This window comes from Psammomys obesus, unplaced genomic scaffold (assembly GCF_907164565.1).
Source record: "Psammomys obesus unplaced genomic scaffold, mPsaObe1.curated_primary_1811, whole genome shotgun sequence".
In the NCBI taxonomy this organism is placed as follows: Eukaryota; Metazoa; Chordata; class Mammalia; order Rodentia; family Muridae; genus Psammomys; species Psammomys obesus.
The window spans coordinates 8,445,893-8,462,438 of NW_026592666.1; the positions used below are offsets into that span (position 1 = coordinate 8,445,893).

General features: G+C 44.6%; 1 protein-coding gene across 1 annotated transcript; it reads right to left on the reverse strand.

Annotated features, from left to right (window-relative positions):
- Positions 1 to 766: 766 nt before the first annotated feature.
- On the reverse strand, positions 767 to 15,127 carry Mis18a (MIS18 kinetochore protein A). The gene is made up of 5 exons (XM_055614894.1): positions 14,784 to 15,127; positions 12,248 to 12,314; positions 7,289 to 7,411; positions 2,088 to 2,184; positions 767 to 1,442 (listed from the first exon to the last, which is right to left on the reverse strand). Exons 1-5 carry the CDS (start codon positions 15,106 to 15,108, stop codon positions 1,362 to 1,364), a joined length of 693 nt encoding a protein of 230 aa, XP_055470869.1. The 5' UTR covers positions 15,109 to 15,127; the 3' UTR covers positions 767 to 1,361.
- Between the last annotated feature and the right edge of the window lie 1,419 nt (positions 15,128 to 16,546).

A 16,546-nucleotide genomic window follows, 5' to 3' on the forward strand; every position in this document is an offset into this window, starting at 1 on the left:
AGCAGTGACGGCAAAGTTGCTCAGGAGAATAAAAAGATGTCTGGGACAGCCACGATGTAAGACTCCACCGCTCATTGTTCACTTCTAATGAGGCCATAATCCCCATGGTTATAAGACACTTTCATTTCTTCCTTAACAAATGAGATGTTGAGAACAGTCTTTTGTGTGAGGTATTCTAAATGTTAAGTTACGGAACAAGATTGAACTAGACTGTTTGGTGCTAGGAAACCAGGTCGGAAGGAGGAGGGAAGCCCTTAATTTTTGCAGTACTTGCTGATTTCTCTAGTGTAACACCCGCTCCCTCTCTGCCCAGCTTCGAGCTGCCAGTGGTTTGCCAGCAGCTCAGGTACTGCTACCGTTCCAAACAGCTCCCGCACACCTCGGGCACCTCCACGGCCTATACTGTCTGATGCAACTGTTAAGTGAATCCACAAACCTGGAGCTCAGTCCACATCATAGTTTGGATCTGAAATGGCCTCCAAAGCCTTTTGGTCACTAGGGTCACACCCCCTCTTTACAGTTGTTGAACTCTATAGTCGTCAGAATGCTTCAGGGACAGCTGATCAGAACCAGAGTCAGTCCTGCAGGGTGAGTCCTCACCTATACCGAAAAAGGAGTCTGGGCTGAGCCCATCACAGACCAGCCTCACTGAAGATGTACATTTTAGGGCCCCAGAATTGGTAATAACACTTAAGTAACAATTTAGTGTATAAACAAACAAACAAACAAAAAATGAACATTAGAACACTTAAAATCTTTATTCTCTTATAAAAATTAATACAAATTCCTTATAAAATTTTTACATTACGAAAAAAATATCAACTTAATATATTCCATTAAAATCTTACCCAGAGATTGGGCTCTTGGGCAAGTATCCTTCCCAGCTCTTTAAGCACAAAGTAGTGCACAGCAAGGTGGAATCTCACTCACTGATGGCTCTTTATTCTACACAAAGCTGTAAATCATTCTAACAGATCAACCACTGTTCTTCCAGAGGCTTAAGCACTGATTTGCAAAGGCTACACTACAAAGGAAATGAGAAAAACTATTAAGATTTTCTCTCTACTCACTCGTAAATATCCAAAGTATTCAAAGTAACAAAGTTTTAAAAATAGAAAAGTACAACGAATACATACACACAATGAACACATATTTCCATACAATGAATACATAAGACAAGAATGAATCTAACAGAAAAAGACTCAGAAAAGCACCCCAATTTTTTGTCAAAATAAAAATTCCCAAATTCCATTTCAACATTTAAAATTCACATACGAGGAACAGTTACCTCTTTACCTTAAAATACAGACACAAAGTTTGTTAGGAACAAGGGTGGGGCATGTGGGGGTACGGAACACAGCTCAGCTGCTGTGGCTGGCAAAGGACAGCTTTGATTCAACCTCACACAGCTTCATCTGCAAGGCTTTCAGGACATCTTCCATCTACCCAATTGAAAAGAAGTAAAAGTGCAAGTATGATTAAAAACTCAGTTTACTGATTAAAATAATCCATGTCATTTTGAATGTTATGCACGACATACAGATGTTTGCTCTAACTAAACTCTAGAGGAGTGATCTCTCTTGAATAAGACACACTGATAATCTCATCAGCTTTAGTCAAAACCCATCATCTCCAGCTCCACTGCATTCACCATCCTGTCTGCCTAAAGAAACAGTATTCAGCAATGTGCTGTCTGTACCGGGCAAGCCAGTCCACTGAAGGCCACAAGACGGCTGAGCCTGACAACCTGGGTTCAGCCCTGAGACTTGATGGGGACATGGCCTCCAGGACACCAGGCATGCATGCGGTGCACATGCATGCATGCAGGCAAGCACAGGGCACCGAGACACATGAGAAAGAATTGAAACAATGGAAATACTGCTTTGCTCATTTCCTGTTTAGAATGAATGCCATTTTAGTATTGGCATGGATGTGCTCAGTGTTGTTGAAACAGCATTAGCTCACAGCTCAACTCCCTAACAGGAAGTACTAACAGCAAACAGACGACATCATGGGGTCATGTAGAAGGGTCATCTGATCACTGCAGGAAAGTGCTCAACAAAAGCATAAATTTACAGTAAAATTACCTGTTTTAGAGACTTCTCTACTTCGACTCTGCTTTCAAGATTGAAAAGCTCCTTGTCTTCTGACACAATTTGCTTTTCAGAGGACCCTAAATTGTAACTGAGGAGTAAACAATGCAGTTAGGTATGAAAAGGAGCAAACATCAAACTCAGAGCAGCCCACCGCACTCTAAGTCCATTACTCTAAGCACCAAGGAACTGAGCACAGCCGTTCTCTTCCTGAAGACCCGAGGAAGCTGTATCACGTAACCTCACCCTCCCTAAGGGCTTTGTCCAGATAGCCACACATTCTCTTTGTGTCAAATACTTCACAAATGCAATAAGCTTCCTCGGGTGGTCAGGTGGCAAAACGCTAAGCAGCTGGAGACCAAGGCCAAGCAGAGGAAACCCAGGTATTTTCACGTCTGACTTTTATTAAGTCATAATCTGTGGAACAGACTTGGTATCAAGATCTGGACAACTTTGGGGCTAGAGAGACGGTTGGTAGCTAAGAGTACTTGCTGCTCCGTAGAAACTGAGTTCAGTTCCCAGCACCCACATGATAGCTCACCCACCCTAACTCCAGTTCTGGGGGGGTCCATGACCTCCTCTGGCTTCCAAAGAACCAGGCATGCATGTGGAGCACACACATATGCAGGCAAAACACCCACAAACATAAACTAAAAAGAAAGCCTAAAAAAATCAGATCCAGACAAACTCAACATTGCCCTCCAACTTGTGTGTTCCAGCCTTCTGGGGCTATGGGGTGTTGTCATCTGAAAAAGCCTTACAATGTATTTAAGAAATAAAAAGAAGATGAAGAGGAGGAGGAAGAGAAAGGAGGGAGAGAAGCAGCAGCCCGGCCTATGAGAAAAATAAGTCTGGTGCCAACCACCACAGAAATCTCAACATAAAGAAGAATGAGATTCCTTCCCGTTTCTTTTATTCATATAGCAACTTCATGTCATTTTGTCAAAGAATTCGTCTGGGGCTGATGAGATGGCTCACAAGTTAAGAGTACTGGTTGCTCTCCCAGAGGATCTGGGTGCAATTCCCAGCACCCCCACAGCAGATCACAATGCCCAATTCCACCCCCGAGCTCTAATGCTCCCTTCTGGCCTCCACAGGCACTGTACATGTGATACACAGATGCGCAAACACATGAGATCATAAAGGGAGACTAAGTCTTCTTTTATTCCTGAAAAAGAGGATAGTAGATAAAACCACAGAAGGCAATTAATATCCTCTTTAGAAAAAAAGAACAAATGAACTAAAAAACTCATGCCATTTAAGAAATTTTGTTTTGTTTTTTGTTTTTTTCAAGACAGGATTTCTCTGTGTAGCCCTGGTTATTCTGAAACGCATTATGTAGGCCAGGCTAGCCCCGAAGAGATCCACCTACCTCTGCCTCCCGAGTGCTGGGATTAAATATGTGCACCACCATCACATGGCTCATTTAAGTAATTTTTTTAAACTGTAAATGTTACACTGGGCAAACACTTCTATAACAAACTCCTCAGCATGAAAACCCTGGCCCATAATGTAACATGTATCCTAAATTCAACTCTTTGTTTTTCGAGACAGGGATTCTCCGTGTAGCCTTGGCTGGCCTGGACTTGCTTTGTAGTCCAGGCTTGCCTCAAACTCCCAATGATCCACCTGCCTCTGCCTCCCTAAGCACTAAATTCAACTCTTGAGAAGAAAAATAACTTCAATATTGTGATCTTATAGAGCAAAATATTCTATATTTTTTCTTTTATACAGATACTATCACTTTAAATTTTTTAGCATGGCACGGTGATACATCCCTGTAATCCTATCACTGGGAAGGTTGAGGCAGGAGAATCACTGAGTTCAAGATCAGTAAGGGGCATATAGTGAGACACCAGCTGCTTCAATCTTAAGGTAAAGTGAGACTATGCGGAAGCTGGCAACTCGTCCCTGCTTCCTGATGGAGAACTGTTGGTATAATGTTCTTTTGGACTGTACACACTTTACCCTTGTTCATTCAAATACTGATTTCTCTCCCCCACTCTCTGGTTTCAATCCAGACATTGCATTGTGATACTTATTCTAAGCATCACCTGTCTCAACTTTGTGTAAACATGCCAAAATAAAGCAACCAGCCACAATGTTGAGCAAGGGAAAGGAAGCAGGAAGAGAGTGAGGAGCTAGAGGACAGGAAGGAGTGGTAGGCAGAGAGCTGGGAGAACAGAGGCAGGAGAGAGATCTTGGACCAACATGGAGTATGATATACCAACAAGTATAATGCGGGAAATCTAAATGTTAGCAAACTATGAGGGCTTGGAGGTTTAGGATGAACTAACTATTGCCCAGCATTGTGTTCTCAGTTAATTAAATAAATCAGTCTCTGTGTGGTGATTTGGTTATCCAGCTGTTTAGAATTAACAGCAGCTTTAATAAAAGATAAGCCAATAGTAAATATTAATCGTCACTTACAACAGAGAATGCAGTGTGACCAGCAGCCTTAAGCTCCGTGCCTCCACTTCCCACCACTGAGTGACTGTACCCTCACTAAGCCCAGATAAGCCATTCCTTCTCTAAAAAGAAACAAAGAAGGCTGGGTGTGACAGGTTGGAGGTAGAGGCAGAGGCAGGTGGACCTCTGAGGTCAAGGCCAGCTTGGTGTACACAGGAAGTCAAGCAAGCCAGGGCCACATAATGAGACCGTGTCTCAAAAACCTAAAACAACAACAACAACAAAGAGAGGCTTTTGTTCCAATCCTACTGGATTAAAATTTTATCTTCCATCTTATCATTGTTAAAAAGAGATCTTGCTAGGTAACTAAAGTTGGCCTCAAATCAACCTCAGCCTCTGGGCTGCTGAGGTTCCAGGAGCATAGCCACACATGCTAGAATACCCTCTCTTTCACACCCATATCCACGCTCAGTCTGTTCTCACGGATCCTGGTGAGCAGCTCATAGACTAAAGGAGCCTGTGTCTGGGACCTGGCCTTCTACTCAGTCATGGACCACCATACACACGTGCTCTGTAACATGAAGCATTGCTTGCTTAGTGCTTCTTCCGTGTGAACTGGTTTGAAGAATATAAAATTTTGACTTAAACTTGTCTGGTGTCAAAAGATGGCAAATACATAGTTAGTAACTAACACTTGGATAAAAATTACTGTTTTAAAATTTTTAAAGGAGAAAAAACTAAGAAATTAAACAAGGATGATAAAAACAGCTCAAGTAAGGAAAATATAAGTATGTTCTTTTCTTCTTAAATTACACTAGGGTCATATCTCTGCAAGGATTAGTTAAGATGCATTTGTATCAACTGATTTAATTCTGTATTTATTTTAAAAGGCCAATCAACTGGCACACCATTAAGACATCTCAAACTGTTCTGTGGGGTAAGGTTTCCCATACCTAGCACTGGGTTTTTTAATTGACAACCCATTGCTTCTGGGACGAGCATAATTCTGAGTAGGGTAATTTCAATTAAACTCAGATATATATACATTTTAAAAAGTAGGTATCCATATGGCTTTTTCAAAAGCGCTAAGAAGCTATGGATGGCTGAAGGCTTCTAACGGAGGGAGAGCCAGTTTAAGGATATAGCCCCTACCAGGTGCCACACACACAGGAGTAGACAGGCAACACAAATCCAACTTGATGGGTTGTTAAAAAAAAAAAAAAAAAAAAAAAGCTGAGCAGTGATGGTGTACACCTTTAATCCTAAGCAGGGGCAGGTGGATCTCTGTAAATTTTGAGGCCAGACTAGTCTACAAAAGGAGATCCAGGACAGCCAAGGCTACACATAGAAACCCTGTCTCTAAAAACAAAAACAAACAAACAAACAAACAAACAAAAATGGCATGGAGTTTTGGAAGGGAGGGAGGTGGGACAATGGAAAAAGTCAGGATGGAATTGTATCAAATTCTCTAGAAATCTTGCAGAATACAGACATCTTGCATTTTGGAAAAATCAGAAAACAAAACAAACCCAGACATTCTTTATTACAGTAAATAACTGAATTTACATTTCTAGTCTTCTAGAATAGCAAAGAGACTCCTTTCCTATCACATTTTAAAACGTCAATTCTTCATGCCATTCTTTGGGGCGTTGGAGGGGACTCTGAGACAGCCTCTATGCAGCTTGCAGCCCACTTCCTCCCCAGCGCTGACTGCAGTGTGCACCACCAGCCTACACAGTGCTGGGCTCTGAACCCAAGGCTTTATACAAACTGGGCAAACATTCCACCCACTAAGCTACATCCCCAGCCCTTCTTCACGATCTTCTAAGGCAGCGGTTCTCAACCTATAGGTCACAGGGTCTCAAGCACCCCTTTCATGGGGGTTGTATATTAAATATTCTCCATAGCAAATATTTGCATTATGATTCATAACTACAGCAAAATTACAGTTATAAAGTAGCAACAAAAAAATGTTATGGTTGGGGTTCACTACAGCATGAGAAAGTGTATTAAAGGTCTCAACAGGAAGGCTGAGAGCCACTGTTCTCAGAGCCCAATAACAGGATAGAAAGTGTGCACAGTGCACACTGGTCCACGAAACAGCTTCAAAACATCTTGCCAGGCACATTCATACACAGGACCCCAGGACTGGGAAGCAGAGTTACGGGCCCATGAAGTTCAAGTCAACTAAGAGTATGTACTGAAACTGGTCGTGGCGCATGCCTTTGATCCCGGCACTCAGGAGGCAGAGGCAGGCAGGAAGTTCTCTGAGTTTGAGAGCAGCCAGGTCTATGGAGTGAGTTCCAGAACAGCCAGGGCTACAGCAAGAAAAAAACCAAAGCCAAAAAAATAAATCAATAGACAAAAAAACTCAATCAATTTTACTTCAAAAAAAGCCTCACATTTTCTCCTACAATTTAGTGTCTCTCTTTTCCAATACCAAATAAATTAGGCCCAAATTGAGGTGAGTGGGGGGCTTTACTGTCAGAAATTATTGTTCAAAAAATATATGAGCCCAACAGTGTTGATTTAGTACCGTTTTACCAATTTCTGCAAACCTACCTCTGTGAGAAGTCAGGCATGGGGCTGCTACTTATCTATCAAATCTACCTTTCAGCTGGGCCTGGTGGAGGCACACACTTGTAATCCCAGCAGAGGCAGAGGCACATGGACCTCTGTGAATTCAAGGCCAGCCTAGTCTACAAAGTAGCCAGGATACACACAGAGAAACACTGTCTCAAAAAAAAAAAAAAAAAAAAACAAACAACAAAAAAGAAAAACCCTACCTTTCAATGGCTTCAACGCTGAGGCAGAACAAGTCCCTCTTGTAATCCAGCTTCTTGGGAGTGCATCTGTACACATAGCCAAGGCTGAGGGAGCAACCGGTGCAAGACAAAGTTTCAAGAACACTGCAACAAAGAAAAGGACCCCACTGAGGAAGAAAGTACGATCCCTATAATAAAATCCACAAGCTGAGGTGGCATGACTGCTTAGCACAGAAAGGTGCTTGCTGCCAAGCCTGAAAACTTGATTTGATCCAGGGACCCACATAATGAAAGGAGAGCTGTCCCCTGACCTCCATAGACAGACACACAGATAAACACACACACACACACACACACACACGATTCAAAGAAATAAAAATTAAGTTAAACCAATAAGTTCCATAAGCCCTTAGGTGCCTATGGTGGACAGGATCTGCTCTGACTACTTTGTGTTGTTGAGACAGGATCTCCTGTGTAGCCCAGCCCCCCTACTCCATCCTCCTCAGCAAGTGCTAGGGTGACAAGAGTGCATCACAACAAGCAGCTTCATTCTGACCATGTGCGCGCACGCGTGTGTGTGTGTGTGTGTGTGTGTGTGTGCGTGTGTGTGTGTGTGTGTGCGTGTGGTAAACAATGGCAAGATGATTGCAGGAGAGATGCAAACACCATCAGCTCTAAGCCACACCACCTTGAACAACAAATGACAAGAAACATACACAAAATGCCAAGGCAGGGTTTTTCTAGAATATAAAGTCCTTGACCTGGTATTAAGACAAACTATTTAAACTCTGGAAAAGCAACAAAAATATCTTTACAACATCCAACCGATTACCCAGGATCATTAACACTGTAGCTAAGAAGGGAGGCAATTTTTTCTGTAATGAAAGAGAAAACAAAGCACTTCAGGCTTCAGGCCACCTGGTGTCTGGTGTGAACACCAACTTCATGCTGCCACACAAAACCAGTCAGACTCACAGAACTGAAAACCTATGTTCCCTTAAACAGTCACTAACACAAGCCCAGCCCAGGCTAGGTATGGTGGCACACACCTTTGATCCCAGCACTCAGGAAGGCAGACACGGGCAGATCTCTGAGTTCAAGGACAGCCTGGTCTACAGAGCGGGTTCCAGGACAGCCAGGACTCCACAAAGAGACCCTGTCTCAAAAGAAAATCAAGAGAAAACAAACAAACCCATGCCCAGCCCACAAACCAGTCTGCAACCCCGCTCTAGTGGTGGACAGCCAGGTTTGTGGGGGACAGGTGGGTCTGCAGACTTTAAAAAAGTCTCCAGAGTTGGGTGATGACACGTGGAAAGACCAGCTGCAACAATTTCCTAGTCAAGACAGCCGCGACTCTGCTAAGAGGCCGCCACAGAGATTGGGCTGTTCTGCTCCCTCACAACATTAACTAGGTTTGTCCAAAGAGCAATGTCCTCCCCTGAGCAGCTCTGCCTCTTTCTGGTTCCCATCTTAAATAGTTAAGCACAGCTTTGAGTTTTTCCTCTTGAGGCAGGGTCTCACGTGTCCCAGGCTATCCTTAAACTTGTGAAAAATCTTGAACTCCTGATCCTTCTGCCTCCAACCTCCCAAGTGCTGGGATTTTGGGTGTGTGTCACTACTCCCAGCCAGTTCACTGTCTTGTTTCCTTGCATTGTTTTTTGACACACACAACTTTACTACCAACTAGAGATACATCCAATACAGGCGAATGGGAGCCTTTTCCCTATGTAACTCTCCTCCAGTCTTCTCGAGCCTGCTCCACACACTTGGATCTCCTTCTGTGCCCACTAACCCTTTAAAATAGTCTTGCAATCCAATGTCTCCCAAAGCCTTTCCAAATTAGTGTATCTAAGTTAGCATTCTGTATGAAAGTTACAGTCCCAACATGTACCAAACTATTACTGGATTTTTAGATCTTGGTTAAATGTACACCACAAAAAATATCATTTCAAAAGTATTTTAACTCCTATTTAATAAGGGACCTGTCACCACTAAGTATCCATCTGTTCTTTCTGTCACGCCAAAGGGATCGCCTAAGAGTCAGCCAATCAGACAGAGAGCATCACTGTCCACCTGCATACTCAGAGATGCTTTTTAATTACTGCAGCAGCATCTGGATCGAAGATCAAAAATGATTTACCACTTGGTAAGATTTCACTAATGATATAATTGGCAAAGTTATCTGCTACTTGTTCTATATTAAATTTCTATGGGTCTTAAGATTTTTCAGAAGAGATAAAAAAATGGGCTGGAGAGATGGCTCAGCAGTTAAGAACACTGGCTGCTCTTCCAGAGGGCCTAGTTCAATTCCCAACACCCACATGGTAGCTCACAACCATCTATAACGGGATCTGGTGTTCTCTTCTGGTGTGCAGGCACATGCACAGGCAGAACACTGTATATATAATAAATAAGTAAATCTAAAAAAAAAAAAAGACTTAAAAAAAGATTAAGTAAAAAATATTGGGGTCGAGGCAGCAGGCACACATGCAGTCCACATTCATACATGCAGCTAAAACATCACACACAAAATAACAAATCTCTTTTTAAAAACAAACATCTTAGTAGATCCTACACAACCAACAGTAAACAGGCAAATTTACATGCTATGTGTGTCAAGATTCAAAACAATCTTGATAACCAAAAATTATCAAGATTGGGTTTGGGGGTTATTTTGTTTTTGAGACAGGGTCACATTGTGTAGCCCCGGCTGTCATAAAACTCTCTCTGTAGACCAGGCTGGCCTCAAACTAAGAGAGATCCGCCTGCGTCTGCCTAAGTGTGGGGGTTAAACGTATGCACCACCACTGCCTGGCCAATTAGCAACCAAGAAAAAAAATAATTACTAAAACCTGCGATTTGAATCCCACTGACAAGTGGGTCATCAGCCACATTAACGTCTAAGAGCTCACCTAAATGCACACACACCCTTGTATCTACATGGGTCTGTCTTCCCAGGCTTGAGAAGAAACTTAAGTGAGACATTTAAGGCTCATGGTCCTCAGAACAGGGGTCTCTTAAAGGTGACTAAGACTGGACAAGTCATCAAGGCAGAACCCCAAATGACTACATCCTGGTGGCTTTCTAAGAAGAGGGAGAGACGGGAAGAGACACACCACCCTCCGGCCCAGTCTTGGGTGGTGTAGTCTTCAAGGCTGTTGTTGTACACAGCCCTTAGACAATGCACCCAGAACCCTGAGCCAAGCTAGACTCCTTCCTCTACCACACAGAGTGGCAGGTACTTCATCACAACCCACACCAATCCAGACCTAGAACAACCTTGAGGGGCAGTAGGAAAGGGTGACCGCTATCACTGGCCTGAATTCAGCCTATCACTGAACAAGACTGAGCAGCAATACCAGAAACCAGAAAGTGACTTTAAACAAGGCACTGGCTCAATCATAAGGTCCCCAGCAAAGAATGAAATCAGAAAAACATGGGAGATAGTACTGCTAGCTCCACCACCCATTTCTGAAGGCCGCCTCCTGTGCCTTAGTTGACTGCTGCAATGGCTCAGCCAGAAGCAGGACATTTCTTTTGAAAAGTTCATAAGCATCCTAAAGCAATACAGTATTTCACAAGGCCCTAGTGTAAACCCAATATGAACGATGGGTGTAGGTGACACAGGTAAAGAGCATCAAGTAACTCCTGCATCACGGGGTGAGAAAGCCAACTCCCGTCTCAAATCTCGTCCAGTTCTGACCACAAAAAAGAACAGTGGCTCAGTTTCATACCACACGGCTGTCAACACAGCTATTGACTGTTCAACACCAAGAGAACAGACCACAGGCTCCAAACCAGACAAGAGTCATCATGACTTCTAATATTTGAGTCACTGTAATATATCTAAAGCTACTTTTAAGCTAATTTAATGAAAACATACTAAGCACAAAACAGTGGACCTGGTACTGACATGACAAACATGGAGATGGTGACATTAAGACTCAAGTTGGGAAGCAAAGAGAAAATAATTCTACAGAGGCAGGAAGGCAAACACCAAGATCCCAGACTGACTGTGATCAGGGCTCTAGCCTCGTGAGGTACCTCAGCCTCATTCCCTTCATCTACAAAATGAGGTATCATCTAAAGCTGGGATTTCCCGGGTGGAGAAATGGCTCAGTGGTTAAGAGCACTGGCTGCTCCTGCAGAAACCAGGTTCACTTCCCATACACACACAGCAACTCAGTGTCTGTAACTCCCTGTTCCAGGGGATCCAATGCCCTCTTTTGACTTCCTGAGAACCAGGCACACACATGGCAAACGTGTACATAGTTGCAAAACATACCCATAAAATAAGAATAAATGTAACAGATAAACAAAGTTGAGATTTCTAACCTGTAACGCCTGCCTACCAGTAGCATAATCTATAACTACACACTATCTTTATCGATATCAATATAATTTTCCTTTGAGTTTCCATACTTTATTAGAACAGGATATTCTGGCATTACTAAAGCTCTAAAGCCATGATCCCTTCTGCTTCTCCGAGTACTACCTAAGTTAGTTTCTACACCTCAGCAAGACACATCTGGGTAGCAATTACAAGAGGCAGGGCTCCCACTCATTTTACCGAGGATGCCACTTGCAGCCAGTAGATGACAAGCGGCTTATATCCCCAGATGGTTTTCTATGCACCCTAGTGGTGTGAGCTCTGTATTTTCTTTCTGTGCTGGGATGTGCAGGCAGCACCGGAACAGGACACCTTTAACTTTAAGATTTTATGACAGATGTTTTCTACATTAACTTTCCATTGTTCTTCAGCATCAAACTCAAAGCCCTAATCAGTGTTAGACACACCTTCAGAAGCGTAGAAACATCCATTTTCCTACCTAAAGGGTTGTCACCATTAAATAATGGACCTTTGCTTCCTTTATGTGCATTCAATTATGAAACGTTCTATTTCAAGCAACCTCACCGAATGGTGGAAGACTTTTCCTTAGAATTAAAATTTTCTGACACACTCACAGACACCTTACTTACCAACCATCTTCATCTTTGTACTTGGACAGTTTCTGTTCCTTGTCCACAGAGACATTAGAGGAGACACCTGGAAAGAGAGCGGCATCACTTTATTGTATGGTTTGTTATAATGCCCTGAAGACGGCATTTAACTCAACTTTAACTTATATTTTAGAACTCAGAGGACTGGGGGGAGGGGTGGACCAAAGACCGGTGGGGGTGGGGGTATGCACATGGTTCAACTCTAGATACAGGGGCCTTCTGGGAAAAGAGGTGAATATGAGTTACTTCATATCCTTCTCTGAAAGCCAGTGGTATTAAGAAATGAACAAAATTACTGGGGAACATCAGTGGTGAAGCTTGGACTGTGAGTATCACAAGGTACAAACTACAAAGAAAAGCTACGAGGTAGAGTGAAATTGGGACAAGACCAAGACTGAGAAAGATGGTTACCACTGTACTTCCACATTCCAACACCCAACCCCTTTTTCTAAAAGTAACTGAGCAGGTCCCCAGCGGGGATCTTGTACTTGGACCACATCACAGCTGAACCAGAGAAACATTCCCAGAGGGAAATGAAGACGCGACATCAGATTTAGTGAGACAGTCAGAGCAATCTCTTGATTTCAGCCCCTTTCACAGTGCCTTAGCTAAGCCCCATGCCCAGAGACTCAGTTGCTCAAAGAAGCAGCTGGGATGTATTCTGTGAACTTACTTTGGTTTTTCTGGCTCTGGAAATCATGCAAGGAGGCCCAGAACCATCAGCACCACCTTCCGCCTGAACATCACTGTGGCTAACCTAGGGTGGTTAGGCTCCCCTCCTTCTTGTTCCAGAAGAGCACACTGTCACTCCTCTGCCTGGCGTTCACGCCTTAGAAGATTCCCTTTCCTTTACCTCAGTCTATAAGTGTCTTCATTCCCTAGCCCCTTTCTAAAGCTTGTCTTTATTCCACACTTTGGCCATACCAGCCTGGGACCCTTTGTGGTAACTGCTGGGTCCTCAGGAAGAGAGGGGTGGGGAGAAGGCAGGACCCAAGTTAGCATTTACATATAAAGATAATAAAATTTCCAGCACCCAAACCTGACATTTCCTTGGGCAATGGAAAGACAAGACACTTGTAATAATTAAATAACTAAAGAATGAGGAAAATGCCAGGCACAGTAGCACTCATCTTTAGTTCTAGAGCTCGGGAGGCAGAAACAGAAGTATCTCTGTGAGTTCAAGGCCAGCCTGGTCTACAAAGCGAGTCCAGGACATCCAGGGTTCTAATACACAGAGAAACCCTGTCTCGAAAAGCAAACAAACAAAAAGAATGGGGAAATTTAAAACTTTTCATTAATTTATTAGTGTTTTGCCTATATGTATGTATGTGCAGCAAGCGCATGTGTGGTGTTTGTGGCATCAGACCCCTGTAACTGGAGTTACCAATATGTGCAAACCGCCATGTCAGTGCTGGGAACTGAACCCTGGTCCTTTGCAAGTGCTCTTGAACACCGAGTCATTTCTCCAGCCCCTATTTTTTTAATATGTTAGTTAAACTACTGGGACTGAGATATTAATTTGTAAACATTATAAAAAACTAAATCACCACGTTGTGGCTATAAATAAAATCTTAGGCTACAAGAGTACACATCTATAATCCCTACTTCTGAGATAAAATCATTAGTTCAAAGTCATCCTGGGAAACTCAGCAAGATCCATCCCAGAAAAAAAAAAGTTTAAAACTGCAAATGTCGTAAACCTCAACAAAGGTAAACAAAACACTTCAACTGGGGCAAGAGAGAATAGAAATTAATCTGAAAATGTTATTTTCTTTTAAACTTTGATACCCTTTTGCACTGTTTAATAGGTGCAACTGGGTGATTCCAGTGAATCACTATGGGAAACTATTGCTCCTGTTTAAAAGACTCAGCAAAAATTAATATGGGATAAATGACCTTTACCTAGTTGGCACAGGTTAAATTGTAAAACCTAACAACAGTATTAGCACATATAGAAAGCAAAATAGAAAACTCTAAAAACGGGGGAGGAACAAAACGAAAGACAACATGTTATTTCTTTTAAAACCATAGTCTGACTCAGTGCTATCTGTCAGACTAAACCTCTATAAGGCGGCTGACTGGATCACGCAGTAAAGAAACCGCCTAATCCTGTGGCCAAAAAGGATACACTAACTCATTTAATCGACCCTGTTATCCCATGTATTATCCCTCGTTTTAGAGAGGAGAAACTGAGGCACAGGCGGTTAAATAGCCTGCCTGAGGACCTTTAGCTAAGTCGGTGGCGGTCCACTATTCCTCCCATTGACTCTGACAGTGCGCATCTGATCTGAAAAATCCTGACACTCCCCTGAAGGAACCACTGAGCTAAAACGCTTGGTCTCTTCTTTCCGAAGGTCACGACGAAGCTCAACCGCGGCCGTTCTGGGCACGGGAGCCCCCAGAAAGAGACCGCCTCTCCTCCCCGCGTGCTGGGTCAGCTCACCCGCCCCTCCCCAACCGGCCCCGCGAAGCCCCAGGCGGGAGGGCGGTGCCCGCGGGCCCCGGCGGAACTGACAGCGCAGCAGGATGCAGTTGGTGTCCTCCTGGCCGGCCACCCAGCTGAGCGAGTCGCCGAGCGGCAGGCGACAGCGCCCGCACAGGAACACGAGCGGGTACTCCCAGGCCTCGGCCTCCTCCTCGCGCCGCTCCCGCTCCGGCTCCGGCTCCGGCTCCCGCTCCGACGCGTCCGCGCTCAGCATGCTCGCCCACTTCTGCAACAGCCGGTGGCGGCTCGAGTCATCCGACAGCCGCTTCCCCAGCAGCGAGGAGTCGCTCCGCTGGCCTCGGTGTTTACAGACACCAGAAGTAGAGCGGCACCCCAGAGAACGAGGAGCCGACATGAAATACGAAGCGGCCGCGCTCCGCAGCCCCACGGGAAAAGCGCGGCTGCGCATGCGCGAGGAGCCGGCGAGGCGGGCACCTCGAGGGGCGGGGCGTAGGGGAGGGCGGGGCGGCACCGACGCGCACGTCCGCGCAGGCGCTGCTGCGCCTGCGTCCGCCCGTCTCTCCGGGCAACGCGAGTTGGTTTGGCGTGTTGGAGGGACTTTTGCGTGTATCTCAGCTCCTTCAGCCGCCCTTGAGGAAGTGCTAGCACGAGTGGATATGCCCGTGCTGGGTAAGCAGAGTCGGCCTTCCGCCTTCACGTAGCCGGAAGTGAAGCGGAGTATTCGGTGCTGTGTAGTGCTAGCCACATCCCTGATTGTACACTGTCTGCTCCAGGGGAGCCGCGTACCTTGATCTTGAAAAAGCAGGGATGGGTGGCGAGCCAAAGACTCCTCCAGCCTTAAGGACCTGGCATCACTCAGGCTAACACTGAAAGGCTAAAAACTGGGAGGCTAGCGGGGCGGCATCACCTGTGGCTAGAAAGAGGGCAGTACACCCTAGCCTCCAGGGCGGGAAGGACAGTCGTCGGATGATCAGCTTTTGACTTCAAAAGACCACAGGCAGGAGGAAGGCCGCCTGAGAGCCGAGGTGCAGCCACCACGAACACCCTGGATGCACAAGTGGGAAACAACACCCAGAGACCACATTTTCCCCCAAAATTCCTGTAGAGGAATTTTAATCCAGTAATAGGGATGCTCCGATCACATCCAACGGCCTTGGTCTGTGTGATCCTGCTGGAATACAGACACGCCCTTAGTACAGACCTTTAATCCCAAACAAGATAAAACTTATAGAAGGAAGCACCCGTGTTTAAAAGTGATGTCTTGGTCCGGCATGGTGGCCCACGCCTTTAGTCCCAGCGTTTGGGAGGCAGAGACAGGCAGATCTCTGCGCGTTCAAGACCAGCCTGGTCTACAAAGTGAGTCCAGGATAGCCAGGGCTCTTCTTACATAGAAAAACCATGTCTCAAAAAAACCAACCAACAAACAAAAGAGTATATGAAAGTGATGTGCAACTGAGAGGCAGAAAAAGTGACAAATCGGGAAAATTTGACAAGATGAGCCAGAGATAGGAGACATTCAACCCTCACCAGAAGAGAGGAAAAAGAGGATTTAGGACAGCAGCATAGGAGAGGGACTTGTGAATGGGCACTGTAGGAACCTGGAAGACAGCAACCACAGGTATATGTCAAAGGAGAGCCAGCCGTATGTCCTTTCTGCCAAAAGCAAGGAAGGCTGGCTTTTCTTTAATCACCGGAAACACTTCTGTGGTCCCAATTGAGTTGGGCTAAGACTATCATTTCTGGATATATGCACTTCCTGAGACCTTACATTAAGGTAACAGAACGAAGAATGCCATAAACCAACAAACTTCAATACACTGGAAGGTGTATCA

Coding starts and splice junctions, on each gene's coding strand:
- Mis18a (XM_055614894.1), bottom strand. CDS start 15,108: ATGTCGGCTCCTCGTTCTCTGGGGTGCCGCTCTACTTCTGGTGTCTGT. Junction 12,315..14,783: donor CAACTGCATCCTGCTGCGCT/GTCAGTTCCGCC, acceptor CTCTCTTTCCAG/GTGTCTCCTCTAATGTCTCT. Junction 1,443..2,087: donor TAGAGAAGTCTCTAAAACAG/GTAATTTTACTG, acceptor TCAATTGGGTAG/ATGGAAGATGTCCTGAAAGC.